At 39.3% G+C, this 26,311-nt stretch overlaps 1 protein-coding gene across 5 annotated transcripts in view; it reads right to left on the bottom strand.

Moving 5' to 3' along the window:
* mib1 (MIB E3 ubiquitin protein ligase 1) overlaps nt 1-26,311 on the bottom strand; it is a 123,512-nt gene that overhangs the window by 68,316 nt on the left and 28,885 nt on the right. For 4 of the 5 annotated variants that reach the window (XM_062022873.1, XM_062022875.1, XM_062022874.1 and 1 more), the window contains exons 3-12: nt 21,834-21,963; nt 15,868-15,972; nt 9,512-9,578; nt 7,993-8,197; nt 7,733-7,916; nt 2,849-2,993; nt 2,628-2,761; nt 1,333-1,440; nt 1,062-1,259; nt 814-965 (exon numbers count right to left, since the gene is read on the bottom strand). In XM_062022873.1, coding sequence (XP_061878857.1) covers nt 814-965; nt 1,062-1,259; nt 1,333-1,440; nt 2,628-2,761; nt 2,849-2,993; nt 7,733-7,916; nt 7,993-8,197; nt 9,512-9,578; nt 15,868-15,972; nt 21,834-21,963 — 1,428 coding nt within the window. Of the gene's footprint in view, nt 1-813; nt 966-1,061; nt 1,260-1,332; nt 1,441-2,627; nt 2,994-7,732; nt 7,917-7,992; nt 8,198-9,511; nt 9,579-15,867; nt 15,973-21,833; nt 21,964-26,311 lie in introns of all 5 variants that reach the window. The other variant, XM_062022871.1, reaches the window with a different exon arrangement.

Below are 26,311 nucleotides of genomic sequence, written 5' to 3'. Positions count from 1 at the left end.
CCCGCGCACTCAAATGATGTAGCACGCCAAAAGCTGATTGCAATCGAATTTGGACTACTGCCTGATGTGGTCTGAAGCGAAATGATCAGATTTGAAGCGCTTTGTGTCACTTAAGGGCAAAAACATCAGATTTGGTGTGCAGTGTAATTGGGGCTCAAGAGACATTAACTTGTTCAAACACATTGCTGTCTGAGCAACTAAGCTATTCAATTGTTCACCATGAATCTACAGACTGTGCTCTCTTAGAGTGACTGATATATATATATACCTTACGGAGGGAAGTGAACTTGCGTGACATAACATAAACCGGAAGTGAAGCACCCAACACCTGCTGTTCCTTTATCATGAAAAAAAACACTAAAGCCTTTTTAAATCAAAACGGAAGAAGATTAATATATACACACACTCAAATTAAATGTCTCTTAAGAAGCCAGAATAATATTTAATGTTTCTTCTACCAAAAAAGTTGATTATATGTCTAATTGTTTTTATTCAATATTCTAAATATAAATTTGTGAAAATATTTTTGTGCGTGTATACCGGTAAGTACTTTTTGATAACCGTGATATTTTTGGTCACAATATGAAGATTTAATATTGTTATAACCCTAATCATATATATACCGTACATAAAATAATGAAAAGAACAAAAAAAAACAACCATAGCCTTTACGGGCCACATAGCAAGGTCACATTTTTTGAGGAGGGGTGCACCTCAAGCTATGCGAGAGGGTTCAGAGGGGGAGGAGTGTGCCAGTGTAATATACGCAAGCGCCTCGACGGTGGAGCATAATCCAGGTTTATGGGTTCGTACCTGGGGTTTCCTCGCAATGCAGCGTGATGCAAGGCGTTGAAGCCGTTATTGTTGGTGATGGTGACGTCGGCGCCCGCCTCCAGCAGCACTGACAACATGTCATCCCTCTTCTTGCTGATGGCGTCATGCAGGGGTGTGTCTCCCTCGGAATCCTAAACCAGGAACCTTGGGTTATGACCACTCGCAGTACATTAGTTGTGATTAAATTTTAAACATATTCAATTGAGGAGGTGGTTGTGATGTGTTACCTGGAGGCTAGGGTGGCAGCCAAAGTCCAGCAGGGTTTTCACCACTTGCAAGTGGCCCTTGTTGACAGCTATGTGTAACGGAGTCTGCCTGCGCTTGTTCCTGGCGTTCAGGTCGGCGCCGCCTCGTTGCAGCACCTCAATGACGGAGCCCTCGTCTCCAAAGGCTGCGTGGTGCACCGCCCGATCCCCATCTTTGTCCTGCGTATGGTACACCAGTGATGAGGTGTGGTGCAAAAGTATGACTATAGGAAAACTGTTTAGTCATGCTAACCTCTGCCTCCAGATCTACGTTGTGCTTGAGTAGCAGCTTCAAGACATCCACGTGGCCATTTTGACTGGCCGCCTGCATGGCCGTGTGTCCAGCACACTGCCCGTTCACCTGTGAGAACAGTCAGATGTCATCATCATGGTGAGTGTGCAAATATGTGTCCACTCAATTAGCCAGATGGGACATCAGAGTCTGCATTCAAGGCCGTGTTTCATCACTACGCTGCAAAAACGTAGAGTATAAATATTCATGTGGACTCATTTGGGAGTCTCCAGACATCTCTTGTCCTGGCAGGCAGATCACGGTCAGGCTTTGTGTGCTCAGCTTTAAACAAATAATTCCAGTGAAAGGCAGTGGGGCATATGGCCAGCATTTACCCACACAGTTATTCACACTCTCTGGATGACATAAGTCAATAGTGTAAACTAAGTGTAACCAGTAATAATCTGAGCGTCTTCTGGTTGACAAACTGGAGTTTCCTCTGGCAACACACACAAACACAAAGTGTGCACATCTCAACTGGCTTCTAGTGAGTGAATAAGGTTTGTGCTGCAGTGCACACCAATGCGCTTTGTGCCTCCTCTGGGCCCTGCGGTAATGCTTTTCAGATTGAGGAGGAAGATGCAGAAGTGGGAGGATCTCAGCCCTCTTCTTCGAGGCGCTCAGCCCCAATATACTGGGATTAGAGCGGTCAGGACTATTTGCGCACTAATTAGATATATTCTACATCTGGATTATCAATTGACAATCATTGTTTAAATTTTTATCAAAAAGTGCATGTGTGTTGAACAATATTAGTGAGTTTAACAATAGCCATGTGTTTGCCTCAACATTAAAAAATCAAAAAAAAGACCACAGCCTCAGATAGCCAGTTTGTCTTATTCAATGCCTGCACCTCTGAGTGGGAGAGCAAAAGTTTAGCCTCAAATTTGGAGGCCATAAACATTTGCCCTTCAGCAGCCAGCTGCTTCTCCCGCGTGCCTGCCAACCACAATCAGAAAGGCTAATAAGGGATGACTAATATTTCTGACATACTTGAAGAAAAGTGTTGTTTCCACAGTTAAATCTTTGAGATGGAATCATACCTAAGGTCTGAGGCTCGTAGCGAAGCCTCTTCACATTAAAATGCACAAGTCAGCTGTAATAAAAATGCCTACTGACTTTCACTGACAAATACAAAATATCAAACCTGTTCCCAAAGTATCAAATTTGCAAAAGGTACAGCAGCGCTAACTTGCAGACTCTAAAGCAGCCTGGACAAATGATGACTGCCGCCAGGTGGTAGTTGAAGCACTTACATCAACATCAGGTCTCTTTAAAATGTCCTCCACCTTGGCCAGATCTCCATTGGCTGCAGCCTTGACCAACTCCTCGTTGATGTCGCCGGACTCCTGTGTCTCAAACAACTTCTTTAGCAGCTGAGACAGACGCTCTGGGAAAAACAGAAAGAGGAAAAACATCATGATAGGATTGTGTGCCATCGTCATGAAGTCATGGCAGCGGTGGGGGTGGTGCAAACCTCCCGAGGCGTTGCTGACAGCGGACCCAGAGGGAGCGATCTTAGTGACGGCGGCGGGATTGTACGTCCACGACGTCCCACAAACCTCAACCTTCAGGTCACTGTCAGAGTAGATCTGCTGCACGCGGCCCACCTTCCCAAGGGTCTGTTGATAAATTATGCCACAAACTCATTAGAATAAAAGTTTTCTTAGGGGTACAGTATGTGTTGTATATTAATATACACACAAAGAGGTTAAAAAAAATGTCAAAATAGAGGCACAAGGAAAAGCTGAGAAGAACTGTCCTTCACAGCCGAAAGACAAAGCTCGAAGCAAAAAATACAAAGTGATAAATGACACAAAAAAACCAATTCCATTTTAGTGATAGAGAAGGAATGTAAAGAAAGAGACACATCTCAACTTGCTATGCGATCCATCATCTGTATAGCAGAGCCTCCACAGGGACAACAAACTAGTGGAAAAAAATAATAATAATGTCTTAATCCGGATAACTTCAAAGTTCTAAAACTTTAGAGTTTGTCAAGATTCATGTAGGGGCCGGTTCATTAGTCATTGATGCGTGGTCCATCATGGCAGAGACAGGTGACATCTTGGAGTGAATTGGTCGAACATTATTTTAATGACGCGTGACAGCAGTGAATACTCTTCATAAGCTACAGATACTGTTCATAGTTGTTTAAAGAATAATAACCACATGTCTTGGAAGTAAAACAAAGAGCTTGAAGGACGGCTTGCACGTGCAGGTAAACATCCCAATTCAATTAACCACCGAGTCTTCTACAGGTGAAACTCAAAACATTAGAAAATCATGCAAATGTTAAGTTTTTCCCAGCAATTGTATTCACAAGGTGAAACCAACATATGACATAGGCTAATAAACATGCAACTCAAGATATTTCAAGACTTATTTTGGTATAGTTGTGATGATTATGGCTTCCATCTTATTAAAACCTCAAATTGAAAATTTCAGAAAATTTTGGGTTTTCAAAAACTGTTAACTATGATCATCAAAATGATCAAAAATTAAATCTTGACATATTTCACTTTTTATGTAATGAGTTTATGTCACATTAATTTCACATTTGAAGTTGAATTGCTGAAATTGCTGACTAAAACGATAACCACATTTTTTGAGTTTCACCTGTATAATTCAAAATTCAAGATGATCTTTATTGTCCATTCTTTAACATGTACAAGACACATAAGGACTGAAATTACATTTTCGGCACAGTCCCACTAAGAGCAGACATACATTACAGGGAGACAAGAAGAGGACAGCCAACGGATCAGCCACTTACGGCGGTCCTTAAAAAATGGGTACATAGTCAAAAGCAAACATGTCAGTCTTTAGCAACGACTCAAGGGAAACAGCAAAAGTAGCCACTATAGACAGGTAGCTACAATACACAGGTTGCCATGACAATATCACAAGTTGAACATTATGCAGAAAAACACTAAACAATTTATATTGAAACAAGTTTAACATAAAAACAGAGTAAACAATAACAACAACTGACACATTACACACAGTGTACTTGTGTTGCGGGTGCGATGCCGATACTGTACGTTTCCACTCTGGTCATTAGTCAACTTCCAGCAGCTCTATTGCTCTGGAGCTCTCAGCAGCAAGTACACAAGGCCTCTATTTTTACTGGATGCTGCAGCAAAGCCGCAGCAATTTCGCACAAATGGCGTAGAGTGAGACAGGAAGTACGACACATAAACAAAATAAATCTGGTTGAATGTCACAATAAAATGCTGCGTGCAGGACTGGTGGAGTGCTGATAGAGCTATAACTGGGTTGCAATAACGTGACCTAAAGACACATGCAGGCATTTCAGGGTTTCAGGCGATGGTCTAAAGCCCCATTAGGCTACATTTTATTAACCTGAATCAGTGCAGATTTTGATGTATTTTGAAAGGTTTGGAGGCAAACATATAAGAGATCATGAAAAATATATTTAAAAAATGGGATGGAATGGATTTTTACACTGTTGAGAAAAATATATTTTTTAATGTTTCAAATCATTTATCATCACCAAGACGTTACTGCTCACTACGACCTCACTTCATTTGGCACACACGGATTTAGAGAAGAAAAGATTAGAGGCACATCATGTCTTTAAATCTGAGGTGTCCACAAATTAAGCATTCATCGGTGAAAGACAAAGTTGGACTCATTCGTGCATTAATAAGTAACGTATTTGATTGACATAAGGAGTGCCGTGCTGCAACGCAAATGAGAAAAAGGGTATGTTTGTTTGCAGTTGATTTCCTGCTATAAATAATAGTCGGTCATCTACAATTAATGTCTGTAATTTTTTTACGGTGTGAAGTTCATATTTTGTGTTATTATTTAGTTATAGATGTCTGTTGTTCAGCAATGTTTGCTAGCAATATCAAGATTCAGTATATGCTGTTGAGCCTACGAGACATTTATTCATCTAGTTTATTAATACTTCTAAGGATATTTTCTTTATGCTAACAAATAGCACCAATGACGTTATAATGTGGTCAACCGTGTTGAATAAAGCACTTGGCTTTCCTGCACAACAACAACTAAACTTTTAGTTTCTGTTATGAAAATTGACAACAAAAATAAGGTGGATTGGATCAACAATCACAATATTTATTACTCAGACTTAACATGACGTTAGTTTATTTGCACAACCAGGCCTTTGTAGTTATAATTGGGCATTGCAACCACAAAAGTGTGTAAACTTATGCCATCTCTTGTCCTTTTCTTACGTTTAGTTCTGCTCTCAAACACAACTAATATTATAGAAAATAAACTTGATTGCATCACAGACAATTTCTCAAACAAATCAAATGTTCAAACATTTTACAAAGTGATTGCTGCAGACACAAGCATGTTCCAATTGTATTCCACAAGACAATGAAAGTGATATTTTTAAGAGACATTTCTTTTGACGCACTTTCATTTTTTACCCTGACTTTATGAACCACTTTTTGGGGGACTCTATGAAAGCTCTTTCCTATCTCTCTATTTGGAGGATTGGAACACCCAAGAACAGAACAGCAATACAGCATATTCTGCCATCACCCAGGACCTCAAGTGGGAGCCGACCATCAGCTCCCTCATCAAGAAGGCCCAGCAGAGGATGTACTTCCTGCGGCAGCTGAGGAAACTTAAGGTGCCGACCGAGATGCTGGTGCAGTTTTACTCAGCCATCATAGAGTCCATCCTGACCTCCTCCATCACAGTGTGGTTCCCCGGCGCCACAGTCCAGGATAAGAATAGACTGCAGCGCATCGTACGTGCTGCTGAGAAGGTGATTGGCTGCAAGCTCCCATCCCTCCATGACTTGTTCTCCTCCAGGACCAGGAGGCGTGTGGGTCGGATCACAGCTGACTCTTCTCACCCTGGACACAAACTATTCTCCCCTATCCCCTCAGGCAGGAGACTACGCTCCATCCAGACCCACACCTCCCGCCACCTGAACAGTTTTTTCCCCTCGGCCATCAGGCAAATGAACAATAACTCCTAACAGTAGCTCCTTGAATTCCTTGAATTCCTTCTAAGTCTATCTGATAGCTCAGTCACAGCTCTTTTTTTACCAAATATGTGTTATTATGTTGCACGATTGCACCAAGAAAAATTCCTAGTTTGTGAACCCGTTCTCAAACAATGGCAATTAAAATATTCTGATTCTGATTCAAACACTACATTCACTCTAGCCAAAAATCAAACACTCCACCATTCCTCCAATCGTTCCCCAACCCCTCCTCCAATTAATACCTTTTCAATCATGTACCGTATTTTTCGGACTATAAGTCGCTCCGGAGTATAAGTCGCACTGGCCAAAAATGCATAATAAAGAAGGAAAAAAACATATATAAGTCGCACTGGAGTATAAGTCGCATTTTTTGGGGAAATTCATTTGATAAAACCCAACACCAAGAATAGACATTTGAAAGGCAATTTAAAATAAATAAAGAATAGTGAACAACAGGCTGAATAAGTGTACGTTATATGACGCATAAATAACCAACTGAGAAAGTGCCTGGTATGCTAAGGTAACATATTATGGTAAGAGTCATTCAAATAACTATAACATATAGATTATGCTATACGTTTACCAAACAATCAGTCACTCGTAATCGCTAAATCCGATGAAATCTTATACGTCTAGTCTCTTACGTGAGTGAATGAGCTAAATAATATTATTTGATATTTTACGGTAATGTGTTAATAATTTCACACATAAGTCGCTCCTGAGTATAAGTCGCACCCCCGGCCAAACTATGAAAAAAACTGGGACTTATAGTCCGCAAAATACGGTATGTGTTAAATTGTTAAATACATAGTTACTCAATTTATCATACTTAATTAGAATCTTTGTATTTAGTTTGGTTGTTTATTATCTATTACCCATCTATTTTCTATCCATGTTTATCTGTCTATGCAGTTGTTTTTTTTACCTTTTTATTTTATTTTTTTAAATATAAGTAATATAAGGTGATTCTCCAGTGTTAAATGTCCAATTTTAATGTTATGTGCATTTCTAAGAAGAAAGAATAAAGGTAAGTCGGAAAATCCTTGCTTAATTTAACGGTTTCCTCTAAAAGTCGCATTGAGGTTAGAAAAAGTGTTTTATTTGATTAGAATCAAACTAACTATATAATCGATAATTGCAGCCCTACTAAATAAAGTACAAAAGCTATTCCGGGATGCAAAATTAGTGTCCGCTGGCCACGTTTAACTGGTGGGCTCTATAGACAAGACTCTTTTTAAACGTTTGTGGCCGCTTTTAGCAAGAGGGCACCATAGACTGTAACTGCCAGTCTCTAATTAATACAGTGTCAAAAAAGGACAATTCCCTGACAGACTGTGTATGAATTTAAAAAAAGAGTGGACTTACAGGCAACATGGCCTCTGCCCACTCTCCATGGCCTCTTTGTAGCAGCTTGATGCGGTCAATGTCGTAGCAAATCTGAACCAGATCGCCCACCAGGAACTGGGAAGTGCCTCCCTCTGCCCCAGCAGCAACTTCACCACTGCGCACCACATTGGCTTTTGTCAGCACAGCAGGGTTGAAGGTCCACCTGCGAAGAAGCAAAACGAATAGACACAAGGTGAGTGGGTGAATTCGGCAGCAGTGATTACGTGATCAAGACTCACCTGTTCCCACTGGGATACTGAACCACAATGTCGTGATCTTCATCAATGCCACACACCGTGCCTGTGGTGGTAAGAGTCTCGAACATGCCGTCAGTCCAGCCGCCATGGCCATGCTGGAGTGACTGGACGATCTCGAGGTCTAAATCGATGTTGACTAGGTCTCCAATCTGAAGACCACCGGGGTTTCTGTTGCCATTCTGCTCACCTGCAAGAAAATGATAAAGATGATCTCGCAAATCAATCCTCATCCACACATCACAATTAAGAGAAGTTACATTTAGGACACAGAATGCACATAACATTTACTCTTAAACAAAGGAAGACTCTTTAACCTGGTAGAGTGGCCGTGCCAGCAATCGGAGGGTTGCTGGTTACTGGGGTTCGATCCCCACCTTCTACCATCCTAGTCACGTCTGTTGTGTCCTTGGGCAAGACACTTCACCCTTGCTCCTGATGGGTGCTGGATGCGCCTTGCATGGCAGCTGCCTCCATCAGTGTGTGAATGTGTGTGTGAATGGGTGAATGTGGAAATACTGTCAAAGCGCTTTGAGTACCTTGAAGGTAGAAAAGCGCTATACAAGTATAACCCATTTATCATTATAATTTATTTAATATTAAATAATCTACGATAGGTTTGCCCACACTTTTTCAGCAGGCGAGCTTCTTATCAAATGACCAAACTGAGGTAATCTGCCTCACTACATATATATATATATATATATATATATATATATATATATATATATATATACACACAGTATATCTCTCTCAATTTGTGTGTATATATATATATATATATATATATATATATATATATATATATATATATATATATATATATATATATATATATATATATATATATATATAAGCATTTTGAAGCATAAATTAACTAAAAATACCAACACTACAGTAGTATTTCCCACTAGGTGAGACAAAAACCAAGCAGAGCTCAGTTCAGTATCGTGGCCACTAATTAGCTCAGCCTCAGGTTTTTTAATGTTCTAGCTATGAAAATATTCCATTTGTATTTAGTCCTACTTTGTAGAAATACTTTGTAGAAATTAATTTATCGCGGTCATGTCTGAAAAGGAAAGGTATTGTATGTAAATATCTATGTTACAGATTGAATTCAGGAAGTGAACGAAAGTATTAGTAATATTTGAGATATGGAACAGGGGCTGGATTAGATCAGATCTGCGTCTTCCTTCTCTTTTATGGACATGTTGAACTTCTGTGTAACACTGTAAATATCTGCTGTATTATTGTCTAATCTGGATTACATGTTCAAAATAAACATAAACCTAACATAAATCAAATGTTATAATTTAGGCCAATATGGCATAAAGGGGAACGAATTATTCCATATACTCTTGGAATACAGAGTTGGTCATATGGTAGCCAGGAAACAAGGTGGTGCTGCCATCTAGTGGTCTCCTACACCAGAAAATTCCCCATCTGCCCTCGAATTTGCTGCACTAGCAATTGGTCCAATAATGACAATAATGGTCCGACTTACCTAACACAGGACAGTGGTCCCTGTAAAAGGACCCTCCTTTGGCATCCTGAACGCATTTCAGATCCGACTGTGATAGACGAGAAGCAGAGAGGTCAGTCAGTGGCCTGAGGTAATTCCGTCAGAGAAAAGGGCACACTCATAAATAATAAAAACAAAGATTGCAGACACTTAAGATGCAGCGCCAGTATGTGTTTTGTTTTTGTTTTTTCGGAAACCGGATAATATCGGAGACAATATCAGGGCAATGAGACACTACATTGCAAGACGGCATGTCACATCGCATGTGTGGCAGAGTTCAAGGGAGGCGGACAAAACATTCCTTTGTCTTGCTGCATCAAGCTTGTGATTGTGTACACAGTATGCACAAGCTGGCCAAACTTTTCCCAGCGAGGGCTGCATACAGGAAAATTGAAGGATGCAGGGGGGCCCTTTTGATGCATTTAAAGATGCTATAAGTTACCAATCCAATGTATGTATAAATATTATATGCTGGGCCAACTGGAAAAAAAAAACATTCATATATATCTTAGCTTTGTGTTATAAGTGGCATTGTGCAAAGCAAATTACTGTAAAATTCTAATACATTTCATTAATACAAAATAACAAGAGCCAACAATAAAACAAGCTGAAGGGACGAAAGGGCCCTGGGCCACACTTTCGACACCACTGTATTTAAACACAGAAAATATTCTAACCTTGCCTTTAAACTGGAAGACCTGTGAGGTTCAACAATTTTTAATTTGACCAAAAAAGAGCTGCAGTTCTTACATGATTAGGGATGATGTTCGAAACCGGTTCTCCCGATTGTTCGATAAGAAAAGAACCGATTCCATGGATTCGAATCCCTTTTTGAGAACCGGTTCCCGTTATCGAAGCCACTATACCATATTTTCGCGACCATAGGGCGCACCGTATTAAAAGGCGCCGTGTCAGTTACGGGTGCTATTCTGTATTTAACGCATAAATAAAGCGCAGCGTATTTTTGGGCGCAGGCATGGTTAAACATACGCTAGCTTAAAACATACGCTAGCTTAAAACATACGCTAGCCTGCATGGACGCTGTTTTAAAAAGGCAGCAGGAGCAAAGCTGAGTTCGGTTGTACTTTATTGAAGTATTTATCAATGTACTCACATTATTTTTTTATCAATCCTCATCCACAAATCCATTAAAGTCCTCATCTTCTGTGTCCGAAATGAACAGCTGGGCAAGTTCTCCATCAAACACGCCAGATTCCCTCTCCTCATTTTCAAAGTCAGTCTCGTTGTCCATTAGCATAGCAAGCTAGCACAACAGTAAAAGCCGACTTCTCTTGCCCCGTTGTGCGTATCGATTCGCTACCGTGCTGGTCCCCTTCTTCTCCACAGTGTGCTTCACCGGGATGTCGAAAGAGAGCAGCACCTCGTCCATGTTGGTGATGTGTTTGTCTGCAATTTTTTTATTTACAACGCACATAGCAGCACTATATGCTCACTGGGGGCGTGCCTTTAGCGTCCTCTCTCACCTGAAACCTTCACCCTTTAACGGCCGCATGCTGTCCTCAGTCACATCCGCTTTTCCTCCAAATAAACAGCGTGCCGGCCCAGTCATATAACATCTATGGCTTTTGGAACTCAGTGCACACACAACAAGCTATCTGGATTCGATAAAAGATTCGATAAGGAATCGGTTCGATAAGAGGAATCGATAATGGCATCGAACTCGATAATTTCTTAACGAACATCATCCCTATACATACCACGCAAGACCACAGCTTACCTAACAAGAACTCCGTTCCGTAAAATATTTTCATCGAATATACAATTTGCTTTTTAATCTGTTTATTTCTTGCCCACTTGGATAAACACGAGGACTCTAGCAGTGTCCCAGTGCTTTTGTCACCCTAGGCTATATGATCGTGACCGTTGATCGCGATTAATTTGAGTTCGATCACAGTGATTAGCATATTACCTCTATTGGTTTGTCTCTGTGCGATATAGAAAATGACTATATCGTGATATTCGAGTATACGTTCTCACGCAATTGCTTTTAGCTGCGGGAATTACACTACAGGCTTTTATCACTCTTTCTTGTCTCTCCTTCTCACAGAGACAAAACAAGCGCACCTTCTTACATACGTCACATACGTATGTACACGCCCCCGTGGAGCAGAGAGGTAGCGGCATGGGTAATGTTAGCTGTGGTGCGAGTGGTAATACGAGAGAAAGAAGGTGCGAATCTGGTAACAAATGAAGGAAGAATTAATTCCCAAGAAAAACAGCAGGGTGTCCATCGTCTGGCGGTGGTTTGGCTTCAAGCGGGAATATGTCGAACAGACAACCGTAATTTGTCAAGTGTGGGGCAAAAGCGTTGCTACAAAAAGTAGCATTACTGCTAATATGTAACATTATTTGAAAAGTCACCCGCTAGAGAATGAAGAGTGCTTGAAACTACGCATGTCAACATCTCCGTTCGGTGCCACACCAACAAAATGCAGAGGCAACCATTTCCACATCAACACTGTATGAAAAAATTAGTCAACAAAAGAAGGAGATAACGTCGGCAGTAACCTACCACATAGCGAAGGACACACACTACTTGATTTCCTATTATGCAGCTCATTTTTATTTGACAGTTATTGAAATATCTTGTGTGACATCATGCACAAAAGTGCACTTTATTTGTTTTAAACGTGACGGGACGGCGTGGCGAAGTTGGTAGAGTGGCTGTGCCAGCAATCGGAGTGTTGCTGGTTACTGGGGTTCAATTCCCACCTTCTACCTTCCTAGTCACGTCCGTTGTGTCCTTGGGCAAGACACTTCACCCTTTGCCTCTGATGGCTGCTGGTTAGCGCCTTGCATGGCAGCTCCCGCCATCAGTGTGTGAATGTGTGTGTGAATGGGTAAATGTGGAAATACTGTCAAAGCGCTTTGAGTACCTTGTAGGTAGAAAAGCGCTATACAAGTATAACCCATTTATCATTTATTTATTTATAAACTATTGTAGTGGCGTTCTGTACAAAAAGTGCACTTTAATTTAGTGTTGTTTTGATATGACAAGAGGGGTCTCGCTGTTCAGTTAATTCCACTGTTTAACAAACGCGCTCAAGTGCCGAGAGCGATGCACAAAGTCAGACGTCTTTCTTTCTGTTTGAAGCGAGAGTCGAACAAACGCAAGACTCAACAATTCTGATTGGGGAACATGTCAGTCAGTCAAACGCTGGTGACGGCGGAGAAAAAAAAAACTCCTGGGGTTTTTACCTCATTAATAAGAAACCTTGATGTCGATTCGATTTTGATTGATCATGCAGCCCTAGTTCCTACTTCCGGAAACAAACGCAAGTGTGTTGGAATCACGGCCGACTTGGTAACAGACAACGAAGACGACACATTTTTCAACAAATGAGGATTCACAACCTTCTTTTTGAACCTAAATATACAAAAGATGAACTGCTGATTATAGAAGCGAGCACGAACAGAGGGTGAAACGTTGGACCAGACGGAAGCTGATAGAGTGATGTCGGTGTTACTTGAGGGCATAAATGTGGAAGTTGGGAGTCAAGCTATGTGGACATACAGTCGTGGACAGAAGTTTACATACACTTGTAAAGAACATAATGTCATGGCTGTCTTGAGTTTCCAATAATTTCTACAACTCTTCATTTTTTTGTGATAGAGTGATTGGAACACAAAAAACATTATGAAGTTTGGTTCTTTTATGAATTTATTATGGGTCGACTGAAAATGTGACCAGATCTGCCGGGTCAAAAGTATACAGACAGCAACATACATTATCAATTTTGGTGATGTAGAAAAGTTACAATCAAATCAAATTGGCTTCATGGCATGGCCTCTTAACTTCATGTGCGTGATTATGATTGACGACACCTGGGAATAAGCGGTAGGAAATGGATGGATGGATGGATGGATGGACACCTGTTGACTTCTCTGAGCCCATTTAAATAGGGCTCATGTGATGCAGTCATTGGACTCGGTTAATAACGCGACAATAGGAAAGTCAAAGGAACTCAGCACAGATCTGAAAAAAAAAAATCATTGACTTGAACAAGTCAGGAAAGTCACTTGGAGACATTTCAAAGCAGCTTAAGGTCCCAAGAGCAACTGTGCAGACAATTGTATTCGTAAGTATAAAGTGCATGGCACAGTTTTGTCACTGCCACGATCAGGAAGAAAACCGAAGCTATCACCTGCTGTTGAGAGAAAATTGGTCAGGATGATCAAGAGTCAACCGAGAACCACCAAAAAGCAGGTCTGCAATGAATTGGAAGCTGCTGGAACACAGGTGTCAATGTCCACAGTCAAGCGTGTTTTGCATTGCCATGAACTGAGAGGCTACCATGCAAGAAGGAAGCCCTTGCTACAGAAGCGACACCTTAAGACTCATCTAAAGTTTGCTGCTGATCACATGGACAAAGATAAGACCATCTGGAAGAGGTGAGGCCTTTAATCCCAGGAACACCATCCTACCGTCACGCATGATGGTGGTAGTATTATGCTCTGGGCCTGTTTTGCTGCCAATGGAACTGGTGCTTTACAGAGAGTAAATGGGACAATGAAAAAGGAGGATTACCTCCAAATTCTTCAGGACAACCTAAAATCATCAGCCCGGAGGTTGGGTCTTGGGCGCAGTTGGGTGTTCCAACAGGACATTGACCCCAAACACACATCAAAAGTGGTAAAGGAATGGCTAAATCAGGCTAGAATTAAGGTTTTAGAATGGCATTCCCAAAGTCCTGACTTAAACCCAATTGAGAACATGTGGACCACGCTGAAGAAAGAAGTCCATGTCAGAAAACCAACAAATTTAGCTGAACTGCAACAATTTTGTCAAGAGGAGTGGTCAAAAATTCAACCAGAAGCTTGCCAGAAGCTTGTGGATGGCTACCAAAAGCACCTTATTGCAGTGAAACTTGCCAAGGGACATGTAACCAAATATTAACATGGCTGTATGTATACTTTTGACCGAGCAGATTTGGTCACATTTTCAGTTGACCCATAATAAAGTCATAAAAGAACCAAACTTCATGAATGTTTTTTATGACAAACAAGTATGTGCTCCAATCACTCTATCACAAAAAAAAGAGTTGTACAAATTATTGGAAACTCAAGACAGCCATGACATTATGTTCTTTACAAGTGTATGTAAACTTTTGACCATGACTGTATATGGCGTGCATACACAAAGTCAACTTGAAAAAACTTGCCCGGCCAGCTGAACCAAACAGACAACTGTCCATCAAGTGAGTGACTTTAATATTGATCATGATACATGCAGCACATCATGCTTGTTATTACAACTACAGTACAATTGCTGTCAAACTAGCTGTGTACAAACAAAACATGAAATGTGGGTTAATACTTTACAGATACTGTAATATGATTGTTCATGTTTTTCAGTCAGTACAGATTGGTGTCCTATCGCATTGTGTTGTGCATTACAAACTCAAAGGCCATTCAGATGCTGACGCTAAAACTCGCTTATCTCTTTCCGTAGCTAGCTTACGGCTAATGCCTTTGCATGCCGTCCCAAGACGATGTCTTACTACGCTAGAAAAAGAGTTCCTCACTGTTCGCTATTACAATAACAATGTCGCTACAACTTGGTTATTATACAGGTTACTGAACGTTAATTAAATTAAGTATTGTTTTTGGTTGCGTTTTTAAAGTGATTTAGATTCGCTGCATTGCCAGTCATCAAGAACGAGCCGATTTTTACATATTAGAATGCAAAAAAAAGTACTTTTGTCTTCTTGTCTCTCATTAGGATTGTTGTGAATGATAGCCAAATAAAAAAAAAAAAGTGCAGTTCCTCTGTAGGAGTCCTTTTCGATGTCTTACGATGAATAGCGGTTATTTTTACACGAGGATGACCGTTAAGAATGGTAATTAAATACCCCCCTCAGCCAAACCACCCCTTCCCCTTCAACCGCAGAAGTTCCACTGCATTAGAATAACAAAAGCCAAATCTGTTACGTTACCAGAAGAAAATCTGGCAGGCCTCTTTCAATAAAAAAGAAAATTCCACCAATGAGAAGAAGCGTGTTTTGACCACTGAGACGCGTGTGCCGCTGCACCCCGCAACCACACCCCTTCGTCGAGAAATTGACCTCCATGTTCACACTCTATCCCCCTTAAAAAGCAGATTGCCTTTATTATGTAAATCGTTTCCACCTCCAGCTGCTTGTACAATGGCGGCCCAAGCCTTGCTGGCTACGTGGCTCTCACAAAGGCCTGGTAGCAAAAAAAATAAAATAATAAAGGAGAGTCTCCACCCTGCAGCCAAACACAAAGGCCACCTGACAGCTGAAGTATTGCAGGATGCAGTGTGTGTGTGCATGTGAGACTGGATGTAAGCTCACCATTCCCTCAAAGCCAACCCGGTACAGGTTCTTGGCCCCATTGTCCCAGAGAACGTAGGCGGCACTGTGGGGGCTGGCTGCGCTCCAGTCTTGGATCTCGGTCACCTGTTGAGGAAGAAGAGGAACAATTAAAAAGAGTTAATTATGGGGTAGCCTCTAAATAAATTGTGAGTATATTGCATAATAAAGGTCAATGTCAGGTAGGTGAAAGTAACAAAAGAAGCCCAGAGTAAGGTTGGCATTAATTTGCTTGCTCGCATACAATATTGAGAATGTGCCACGAAATGAACATCACCACAATTAATTTATGTATTCATTAAAATATGTGCCCCAAGTAAACACATTTACTTTTTAGACCCTTCCAGAGGTAATTGATTAATGGCCCCAGTTAACATTCCCGCTAAACTAACAGCATATCTAAGCAGCGGGAGTAGCATAATGTTTTTTGTGGCGCATATACTGCTGCCAGCACCATAAAATGATAAGATATGCCATTGAATAACATGGCAAAATTAAATTTTAATTTGCCAAGAGGGGTTCTTAAAATATGATCGGGACTGAAGCGTAGTTAGAAAACACAGTGTAGTGCTGGACAACAAAAGCCAGCTCATCTGTCATTTAGATTACTTTATAATGATGTTTTATAACTGGGGGGAAAAAAAATGTGCAGCATTGGTAAGGGATTACAAACTCCCTGAGGTAATAGCACATTTTAGCAAACATTCTTTAATTCGCACAAAACCTAATTGTCATGTGACATCACATATCAATTTATAAATATAAAAAAGCTCTGTTTTAATCTCAAAATTCCACAGTATTCTGGACATCTGTGTTGGTGAATCTTTTGCAATTTGTTTAATGAACAATGGAGACTGCAAAGAAGTAAGTTGTAGGTGGGATCGGTGTATTAGCGGCGGACTACAGCAACACAACCAGGAGGACTTTGAGATGGATAGCAGACGCGCTAGCCGCCGACCTCACCTTGTCTTCCTCCGTCTCCGGGCCGCCGACCGCATCGGTGATCGGGTGAAGTCCTTCGTCGTACCGTCGATCGCTGGAACGCAGGTGAGCACGGGTCGTGATGAGCAGATGAGAGCTGGCATAGGTGCAGAGCTAATGTTTTTAGCATAGCTCTGTCGAGGTTCCGTAGTTAAGTTAGCTTCAATGGCGTCGTTAGCAACAGCATTGCTAAGCTTCGCCAAGCTGGAAAGCATTAACCGTGTAGTTACATGTCCAGAGTTTGGTAGTATTGTTGATCTTCTGTCTATCCTTCCAGTCAGGGACTTATTTGTTTTGTTTCTATATGCAGTTAAGCCCGATGCTATCACGTTAGCTCAGTAGTTAAAGTGCTTCACCGATGTATTGTCGAGGAGATAAAAGTCACTGTGAATGTCCATTTCGCGTTCTCGACTCTCATTTTCAAGAGGATATAGTATCCGAGGTGGTTTAAAATACAAATCTGTGATCCACAATAGAAAAAGGAGAGAGTGTGGAATCCAATGAGCCAGCTTGTACCTAAGTTACGGTCAGAGCAAAAAAAGATACGTTCTGCACTGCACGCTAGTCCTTCACTTTCACGTTCCTCATCCACGAATCTTTCATCCTCGCTCAAATTAATGGGGTAATCGTCGCTTTCTCGGTCCGAATCTCTCTCGCTGCTGGTGTAAAAAATAGGAAAATGTTAGCAGCCCTTCCTCCGGTGTCGTCACGCTACTTCCGGTAGGGGCAAGGCTTTTCTTTTATCAGAGACCAAAAGTTGCGAACTTTATCGTCGTTGTTCTATACTAAATCCTTTCAGCAAAAATATGGCAATATCGCGAAATGATCAAGTATGACACATAGAATGGATCTGCTATCCCCGTTTGAATAAAACAAAATTAATTTCAGTAGGCCTTTAATTAAATGTTGCATATACATGCTGTAAGTATGTATATATGTAATATAGTGACAGGCACATTTATAACAATATTCAATATTTACGTATTTTGCTCATTTCAAGCATATGCGGCGCACTAATTTCAAAATTGCACCACAACATTTGCTTTTTTTTTTCTAACATCACTGATCACTATGTACAACTTTTTGTCTGTAAAATAGATGACTGCAGAGATTTTCATTAGCATTTATGTCATCTCGGATCAGCATTTCATGATTTATAGCCATAAATTAACATTCTTCATACGCAACACTAGAATAAGCTCAATTGTAATGGGAGAGTGTGGGTGTACTAGGGCTGCAACAACTAATCGATTATAAAAATAGTTGGCGATTAATTTAGTCATCGATTTTTTGGATCTATGCTATGCGCATGCGTAGAGGCAATTTTTATTTTTCATAAACCTTTATTTATAAACTGCAACATGTACAAACAGCTGAGAAACAATAATGAAAATAAGTATGGTGCCAGTATGCTGTTTTTTTTCAATAAAATACTGGAAAGGATAGAAATGTAGTTTGTCTCTGTTATCCGATTATTAATCGAAGTAATAATCGACAGATTAATCGATTATCAAATTAATCGTTAGTTGCAGCCCTAGAGTGTACCATGCTTGTTCATTTTGGCAAAATAAGAGATAGCATGCAGAATTTAACTCTTAATTCTGCTGCTATAAGCTAACCAACAAAACAGCAACACGCTCTTATTGACATTGACTGAACCGTGAACCGTATCATATTGTAACAACCTAAAAGAGTTTGTGTGTGGTGTTGGAATATTCCAACTGTTTTTCTAGCCGTGAACGCATCACTAGCTGAGCCGAGCATAGAGCAAAGTGTGCGTCATTTGACGCAAATGAAAGAGAGCAATTGCCATCAATGCGACATATAATGTGTTTGCTTTGGTGTAATTACAAAAGAAAGTGAACAGTTTGGCTAGATATTAGTTTTGTCGCTGATGTTGTTTTGGTGTGGTTACAGCCGACAGTAGTCAGTTTTGCTCAATAAAATGATTGTTGCCTCAGACAACGTCCTTCTCCTTAAAATGTCTCGATTGACGTCGTCATTGTTTTATCTGTTGTGATCACTTGTCGAAAATTGTACAGAATAAATTGTAATGTTTATTTTGTTCAGAGTTTAAGTTGGACTTGGATGATGTGAGCAGCATAGATTTTCGGTGCACCTAGCCTGATACACAAAAGCAGTGCGCAATTGTGGATGCGTGCACCTTAGAGGGAACATTGGTGTGGACCAAACCATTTTTAAAGATGGGCCCTAGGGAATTATTTACATTTTGAAATTTGAATATTAAATGACTTGTGGCTTTGTTTTAGTTTGGATTAATTAGTATGAATATATATTAGTTTAGTGTATGCATAATCATTTTGTCATAATGGCTAATGGGGCTATGTGTGGGCCCTAGCGGGCTGTGGGCCCTTAGAATTGTCATCACCTTACTCCCCCGATACGATGGCCCTGGCATTAGAGTTGCACGATATAGACGATATAAATGATATAAACTTGGCCGACAATAGTTTTTAATACTGCTGTTGTATCGCGTTAATGCATGTTGATGACATATTCTAGTTGTGTATGCAAATTTGACAGCGACAAGCGAACGAACGCAATGTAGCATTCTAGCGCGCGGCTAACTTCCCTTAACAGTACAAAGCCACTTCTATCGCGGCAAATAACTAAGTCACTACAAGTATCATAATTGGAGGACGAGGAATATGTAAACATGCTGCACTACACACCGTAGGAGGATAATCTAACCACTAACAAGTGAGAGCTCTTGAATGTGAACAAACAATACCAAGTATAATGTCAATAATTGGTCGATACTACAGTGGCTAGATCGATATTTTTAGTATCCAAAAAATATATTGTCGTTTTTGTTGTTGTATACAAAGCAAGGAAATAAGTCCCTGGACACAGTAGCGCAATAAAAGGCAATAGCCAAATGATTTAAATCAGAGCCAATAATAAGAAATCATTTAAAATATGTAATTGATATTGTTACACAACCATGCTGTCTTTCTGTGTGATTAGAACTGTGATCAAAATTGCAATAATTTAATAACCTTGAAAATTTGAAGTGTCAGTACCAGTATTGGTATGACCAATACTGCCTCTGTAACTACTTGGTATTGGAGTATCACCCGAAACTAATGTAAAATATCCAAAGAACAGAAGAAAAAGTGATTATTACATTTTAACAGGAGTGTAGATAGAACCATGTTACAACAGAAAGTAACCAGATATTAAAAGTAAATTAGTAAGTAGATTAATATTTGAGAAAATAATTATATGGAAATGACTAGGGTTGGGTATCGTTTGAATTCGAACGATTCCGATTCCGATTCCAATTCTTTGTTTCGATTCCGATTCCTGCCGATTCTCGATTACGATTCTTTTAAGAGGCAGGGTCCAAAAAAAGTTTAGGATATTTTAAATGAGCTAGCTAACCTACAGTCTTTCTGAATGAAATAGTCTGACATTCTCCATCAATTTTAATTCTATTAACTTTTTATGAACTTTACTATAAATTCCTCACAGGGCTGTTTTCAACTAGAATATAAATATCAAATCTATGAACTTGAATATAAATATTATAAATTATGAATACATTTTCCCAGGGGTACACTTTCCTCAAGAGAGCTTTATTTTTGAAAACCTCATGAAAACACATTTACACACACAAGTGTATGATGCTGCAGGTACTTAAACATGTTACCGTGCTCCCACTGATGGGCTAACCTGGTGCAGAAAAGCAAATAAACAATAAGAAACAACTTGCAAAACCCAGTCCAGATTAGCAGCAGGTACAGTATAAAATCAGAGACAGTTCTTGTTTAGGAAAATGACCATATCCGCCTTCTCAGGCAGGATGCGTGAACGTTCTGGACAGATAGTGTCTCCTGCTGTGGAAAATACACGTTCGCTGGGTGTGGAAGAAGCTTGAACGCATAAATAGGAGAAAGCGCGATATGACAGCAAAGGATAAGTCTTTTGTTGGTTCCACCACCATGCAGCAGGGTCGTCAGACATAAGTATCGGTGGAACGTCCTGGTACATCTGCAGCTCTCTCTCCACTCGTTTCTTGATGGACATGGAGCTCTGTTATTTCGCGGTTATTTCTTTTTTTTTGTAAAGTAAAGCCACACTTTCGACCGCCGACGCCCGCTATCCATGCTTGAGCTTGACTGACTCACTCGGCTATGCTAACACTTCCGGCGGTGGGCGCTTCTTCGTTGGTGCTCAGCGGCTTCTTCTTCCGGTTCGGCAGACTTTTTTTTTTTTTTTTTTTTTCCGGTCGGCGTACTGGGTATCGAAAATAGGAATCGAAATTTAAACTTTTGAACGATTCCGGGAGAATCGGAAAGTTAGTCCCGGTTCCAATCGATACTCGATACTCGATACCCAACCCTAGAAATGACACAATATGTCACAGCACACGTCAGCAGCCAAATTAGGAGTCTTTGTTACCCGTTTTGAGATAGTTGTATTATCATTTAGATACTAAATAATGTATTGTATTGTGATTATTTAGATACAAAATAATGTATTGTATTGTGATTATTTAGATACTAAATAATGTATTGTATTGTGATGTATAGCATTAACGCAGCAGGCTGTAATCTATATCACAATATAGATTTTAGCCTATATCAGCTATCTCACATAGCACGCTGCAAATTCGCAGCACAGCTGCAACAAAGCACAAACACACTGTGGAATTTAAGGGTGAGAATCAATCAATCAACATTGTGCATTGTTGTAGCACACTTTGACATTAGTTGCAGCTACATGGCGTAAAAAAAACTATTTCAGGATGCAAAATAAGTGGGCACTGGCTCTGTAGGCAAGGTTTATGAAAATACTTTTCTTTGCGGGGGGAAATTTTTGTGGCTGCGATTGGCAAGTGACCGCCATGGACAGGTGGCAGCTAACACTAGCAATATTTGTTATCTTCACACTTTAAATGGAAATGAAATGTAATGCTCCTATCTTATTGGCCCACAAGTTACCTTTCCTCTCCTTCCGTTGCCTCCATCCTGGTCTTCCCACTGCCAGTCCACGCCTCGCACCACCCGGCCTCCAGTGAAGATCCCTCTAGCGGTGATTTTCTTTGACTTGCGCCTCGACTCCAGAAGCACTCTACCCAGACAAAGAAAAACGGCTTCAGTTTCTGAGGTCCTTCGGAGAACCTCGTATCTCCTATAAAGCTCTGACCAAATATGCAAACTATTTTAAACATACTGTAAACGCTCCAATTAACTCCTTTATTCAAATAACCACAAAGTCCCCTTCCTATAGTCCTCAGGTTTACAAAAACAAAAGACCAAATTTCTCATAAATTCTCACTAGGGGTGTAACGATTCATTTTAACAACGATTCAATTTGATGTTAATGATACAATTCAGAGACGATATTAGTTTATTTAGAGCGATACGATCCGAAACAATTTAGTGAATTGAAATGGATTCAGTAACTTTTTAGCTAAAAATTCAACCAGTGTGATTGTGTAATGATTACTGGATATTGGACACTGCAGGTGAAGTTTCCTATAACTGTTATTCCTTGTAAGGGAATTATGGATACAAACAAGCAAGTAAACAACAATTAATTGCCAATGCATTCACATCGTATTTGAATTCAGCGCAACCAACACTTTAGGTTGAATTAACAAGAGGAAACATTTTCTGGTCTCATTTTCAAAATTCAAGACAATTTCGATAAAAGTACAGTAACCAACATTTTAATAGTAGATTTGAAACACAACAAAAATAATACAATATTACTACCAAAAATAAAGTGCAACCAGCATCTCTTTAGGTTAAATTTACCAGTAGGTTAACCTGAGAAATTAAGTGCAACCAAATCTTTTGAGGTTAAGTGAGCAGTGGTGAGACCTGGTACTACTCTCATTCTAATAAACAGCTATAGTAGCCGTAATAAGTCACAACAAATGCAAACCCCACAACACAACAACTTTCAGCTATAGCACGATTGCTAAAGCCACAACAAATACAAAAGCAACAACACAACAACATAGAGCCACAACACAACAGCTATAAGCCAAAACACAACAACATGACGCACCGGAAGTGACAGCAGACAAGTTTGCCAACGGACCAAGTGGCTGAGGGAGAAAGTTGAAAACGGACGAAGTTGGAAAAATAAGTGTAGTGTGACAACTTTTTCTGTCATAAATAATTATTTAAATAATACTGATATACTTGGTTCATAACACCGTTTTTAACCTTACACCTCAGCCACTTGGTCTGTCGGTGAAACTTGCTCCTCTGTCATATTCTAGTTGTGTATGCAAATTTGACAGTGACAAGCGAATGAACGCAATGTAGCATTCTAGCGCGCGGTTAACTTCCCTTTACAGTACAAAGCCACTTCTATCGCGGCAAATAACTAAGTTTCTTACAAGTATCATAATTGGAGGACGAGGAATAGGTAAACATGCTGCACTACACACCGTAGGAGGATAAGCTAACCACTAACAAATGAGAGCTCTTGAATGTAAACAAACAATACCAAGTATAATGTAAATAATTGGTCGATACTACAGTGGATCGATATTTTTAGTATCCAAAAAATATATTGTCGTTTTTGTTGTTCTATACAAAGTAAGGAAATAAGTCCCTGGACACAGGAGAGCAATAAAAGGCAAAAGCCAAATTATTTAAATCAGAGCCAATAATAAGAAATTATTTAAATATCTAATTGATATTGTTACACAACAATGCTGTCTTTCTGTGTCATTAGAACTGTGATCAAAAATGCAATAATTTAATAACCTTGAAAATTTGAAGTGTCAGTACCAGTATTGGTATGACCAATACTGCCTCTGTAACCACTTGGTATTGGAGTATCAACCAAAACTAATGTAAAATATCCAAAGAACAGAAGAAAAAGTGATTATTACATTTTAACAGGAGTGTAGATAGAACCATGTTACAACCACCAAGTGGATGAGGGAGAAAGTTGAAAACGGACGAAGTTGGAAAAATAAGTGAAGTGTGACCACTTTTTCAGTCATAAATAATTACTTAAATAATACTGATATACTTGGTTCATTACACCGTTTTTAACCTTACACCTCAGCCACTTGGACTGTCGGTGAAACTTGCTCCACTGTCACTTCCGTTGTGTCTGTCACATCCTTTGTGGTTTTAAGTTGTGCTGTGGCTTTATGTTATTGTGTTGTGGCATTTGTTGTGGCTTTTACAATCGTGCTGTAGCTGAAAGTTGGCATGTGGCTTTATGTTATTGTGTTGTGGCGTTTGTTGTGGCTTTTACAATCTTGCTGTAGCTGAAAGTTGTGTTGTGGCTTTATGTTACTGTTTTGTGGCATTTGCATTTGTTGTGACCTTTCTTGGCCATCGTATGTATCCACAATTCTGTTTTAAAGACTGATGACGCCACAGACAGACTTGAGTAACCTTTAATGTTTTTACTGAAAGTACTAAACCTAAATAGAATTTTTTTTAAATTATTGATCAAATTGATTGATTGCCTTTTAAAACGATATTAGATCAATATATATCTTCTGGAGATTCAACTCGCCGAGCACAGATCAATGTGGTTGATTCTTAGGAAAATAAATCAATAGATTGATGAAATGAATGAATCATTAGTCCCCTAATTGTCTTCGACTTTTATCCCCTTACAACTTTTCTTTTAGATAGTCTCAGACTCCCAGTGCATTCTTAGGCATTCAAAATTCAATGACAGTAGATACACATGGCAGCTGGATAGTGGAGGTCCAGTGGTTCACCCTACCAAAAAACGTCTTTTGGCCTGTGAACCACTCCCCCAGAATTGACTAAAGTAATGTGGCGCAGCAACCCCCTTCCAAATGCCCCCCACACTCGACCTCGTTCACAGAGAGTGTGTGCTGAGAAGAGAAGAGTGGATGGGAGTCCCCCTCCAACAACCATTCTGCTCTGTGCATTGTCTGTCTCAAGGGGGAAATTAAGTCGTAATCGCTTGAAAAGGCTACCGTCTGTTGGGCCATGTTTGCTTGGATTTTGGCATGATACAAGAGAAGCATTACCACTATACTGTTGACTTTGACAATTATTTTAACCAAGTTGCACAATTACACACAGTAAATGACACATGCTCATTTTTAACTCGGTTAAAGTGCCTATGAACTGCTGCTCAAAAACCTGTGATTGACATTGACGCGTCAATATTATTAAGGACAAAAAAGCACAGTTGACAAGCTAAGTGACATAACTCAGTTTCAGCCACTGCAGATTAGCATTACACTAAACATGGAATGAATAAAACACTAAATTCATCCCAAAACTAAGGCATGACATAAAAAAACCTCACATGAAAACTTAATATATTTTGCCTTTCGGGATACTTTTTTACTAGGACTGTTAAAGTTACTAATAAATAATAATAATAATAATAATAAATAAACTAATAAAGTATTTCTAATTCTGATTAGGGCTGCAACAACTAATCGATTAAAATCGATTAAAATCAATTATAAAAATAGTTGCCGATTAATTTAGTCATCGATTCGTTGGATCAATGCTATGCGCATGCGCAGAGGCTTTAAAAAAAAAAAATATATATATATATATATATTTTTTTTTTTTTAAATAAATCTTTATTTATAAACTGCAACATTTACAAACAGCTGAGAAACAATAATCAAAATAAGTATGGTGCCAGTATGCTGTTTTTTCTTCCAATAAAATACTGGAAATGATAGAAATGTAGTTTGTCTCTTTTATCCGATTATTAATCGAGTAATCGAAGTAATAATCGACAGATTAATCGATTATCAAATTAATCGTTAGTTGCAGCCCTAATTCTGATTCTGCGTTAACTGTAAGTTGCTTTAACAGCGAAACATTATTTAACACGTGATTAACGTCCCGACTCCTTTTTGACACTCGGCCCATTCTGTGGGTTGAGGAAATGTAATGCCATCCAGTTACTGTGGAGTCACAAGCATAGAAAATAGCTAACAGAAATGCACAAAGACAGCGGGGTATTATAGAAGTCTCAGGTTCAAAGTCATGGCAAGTCATTCTAAGTACAAGACAAGACAATTGTATCTTCAATCACTGAAAGACGACATCATATATATACATATATATACACATATATATATATATATATATATATATATATACATATATATATATATATACATATATATACATATATATACATATATATATATATACATATATATATATATACATATATATATATATATATATATACATATATATATATATATATATATACATATATATATATATATATATATACATATATATATATATATATATATATATATATATATATATATATGTATATATATATATATATATATATATATATGTATATATATATATATGTATATATATATATATATATATATATATATATATATATCAGTGACGTGCGGTGAGGTTCATGGCTGGTGAGGCACTAACTTCACCGCAGACAGATTTACAAA

This window comes from Entelurus aequoreus, linkage group LG16, assembly GCF_033978785.1.
Source record: "Entelurus aequoreus isolate RoL-2023_Sb linkage group LG16, RoL_Eaeq_v1.1, whole genome shotgun sequence".
In the NCBI taxonomy this organism is placed as follows: Eukaryota; Metazoa; Chordata; class Actinopteri; order Syngnathiformes; family Syngnathidae; genus Entelurus; species Entelurus aequoreus.
This window is presented reverse-complemented; position numbering and strand designations above follow the sequence as displayed.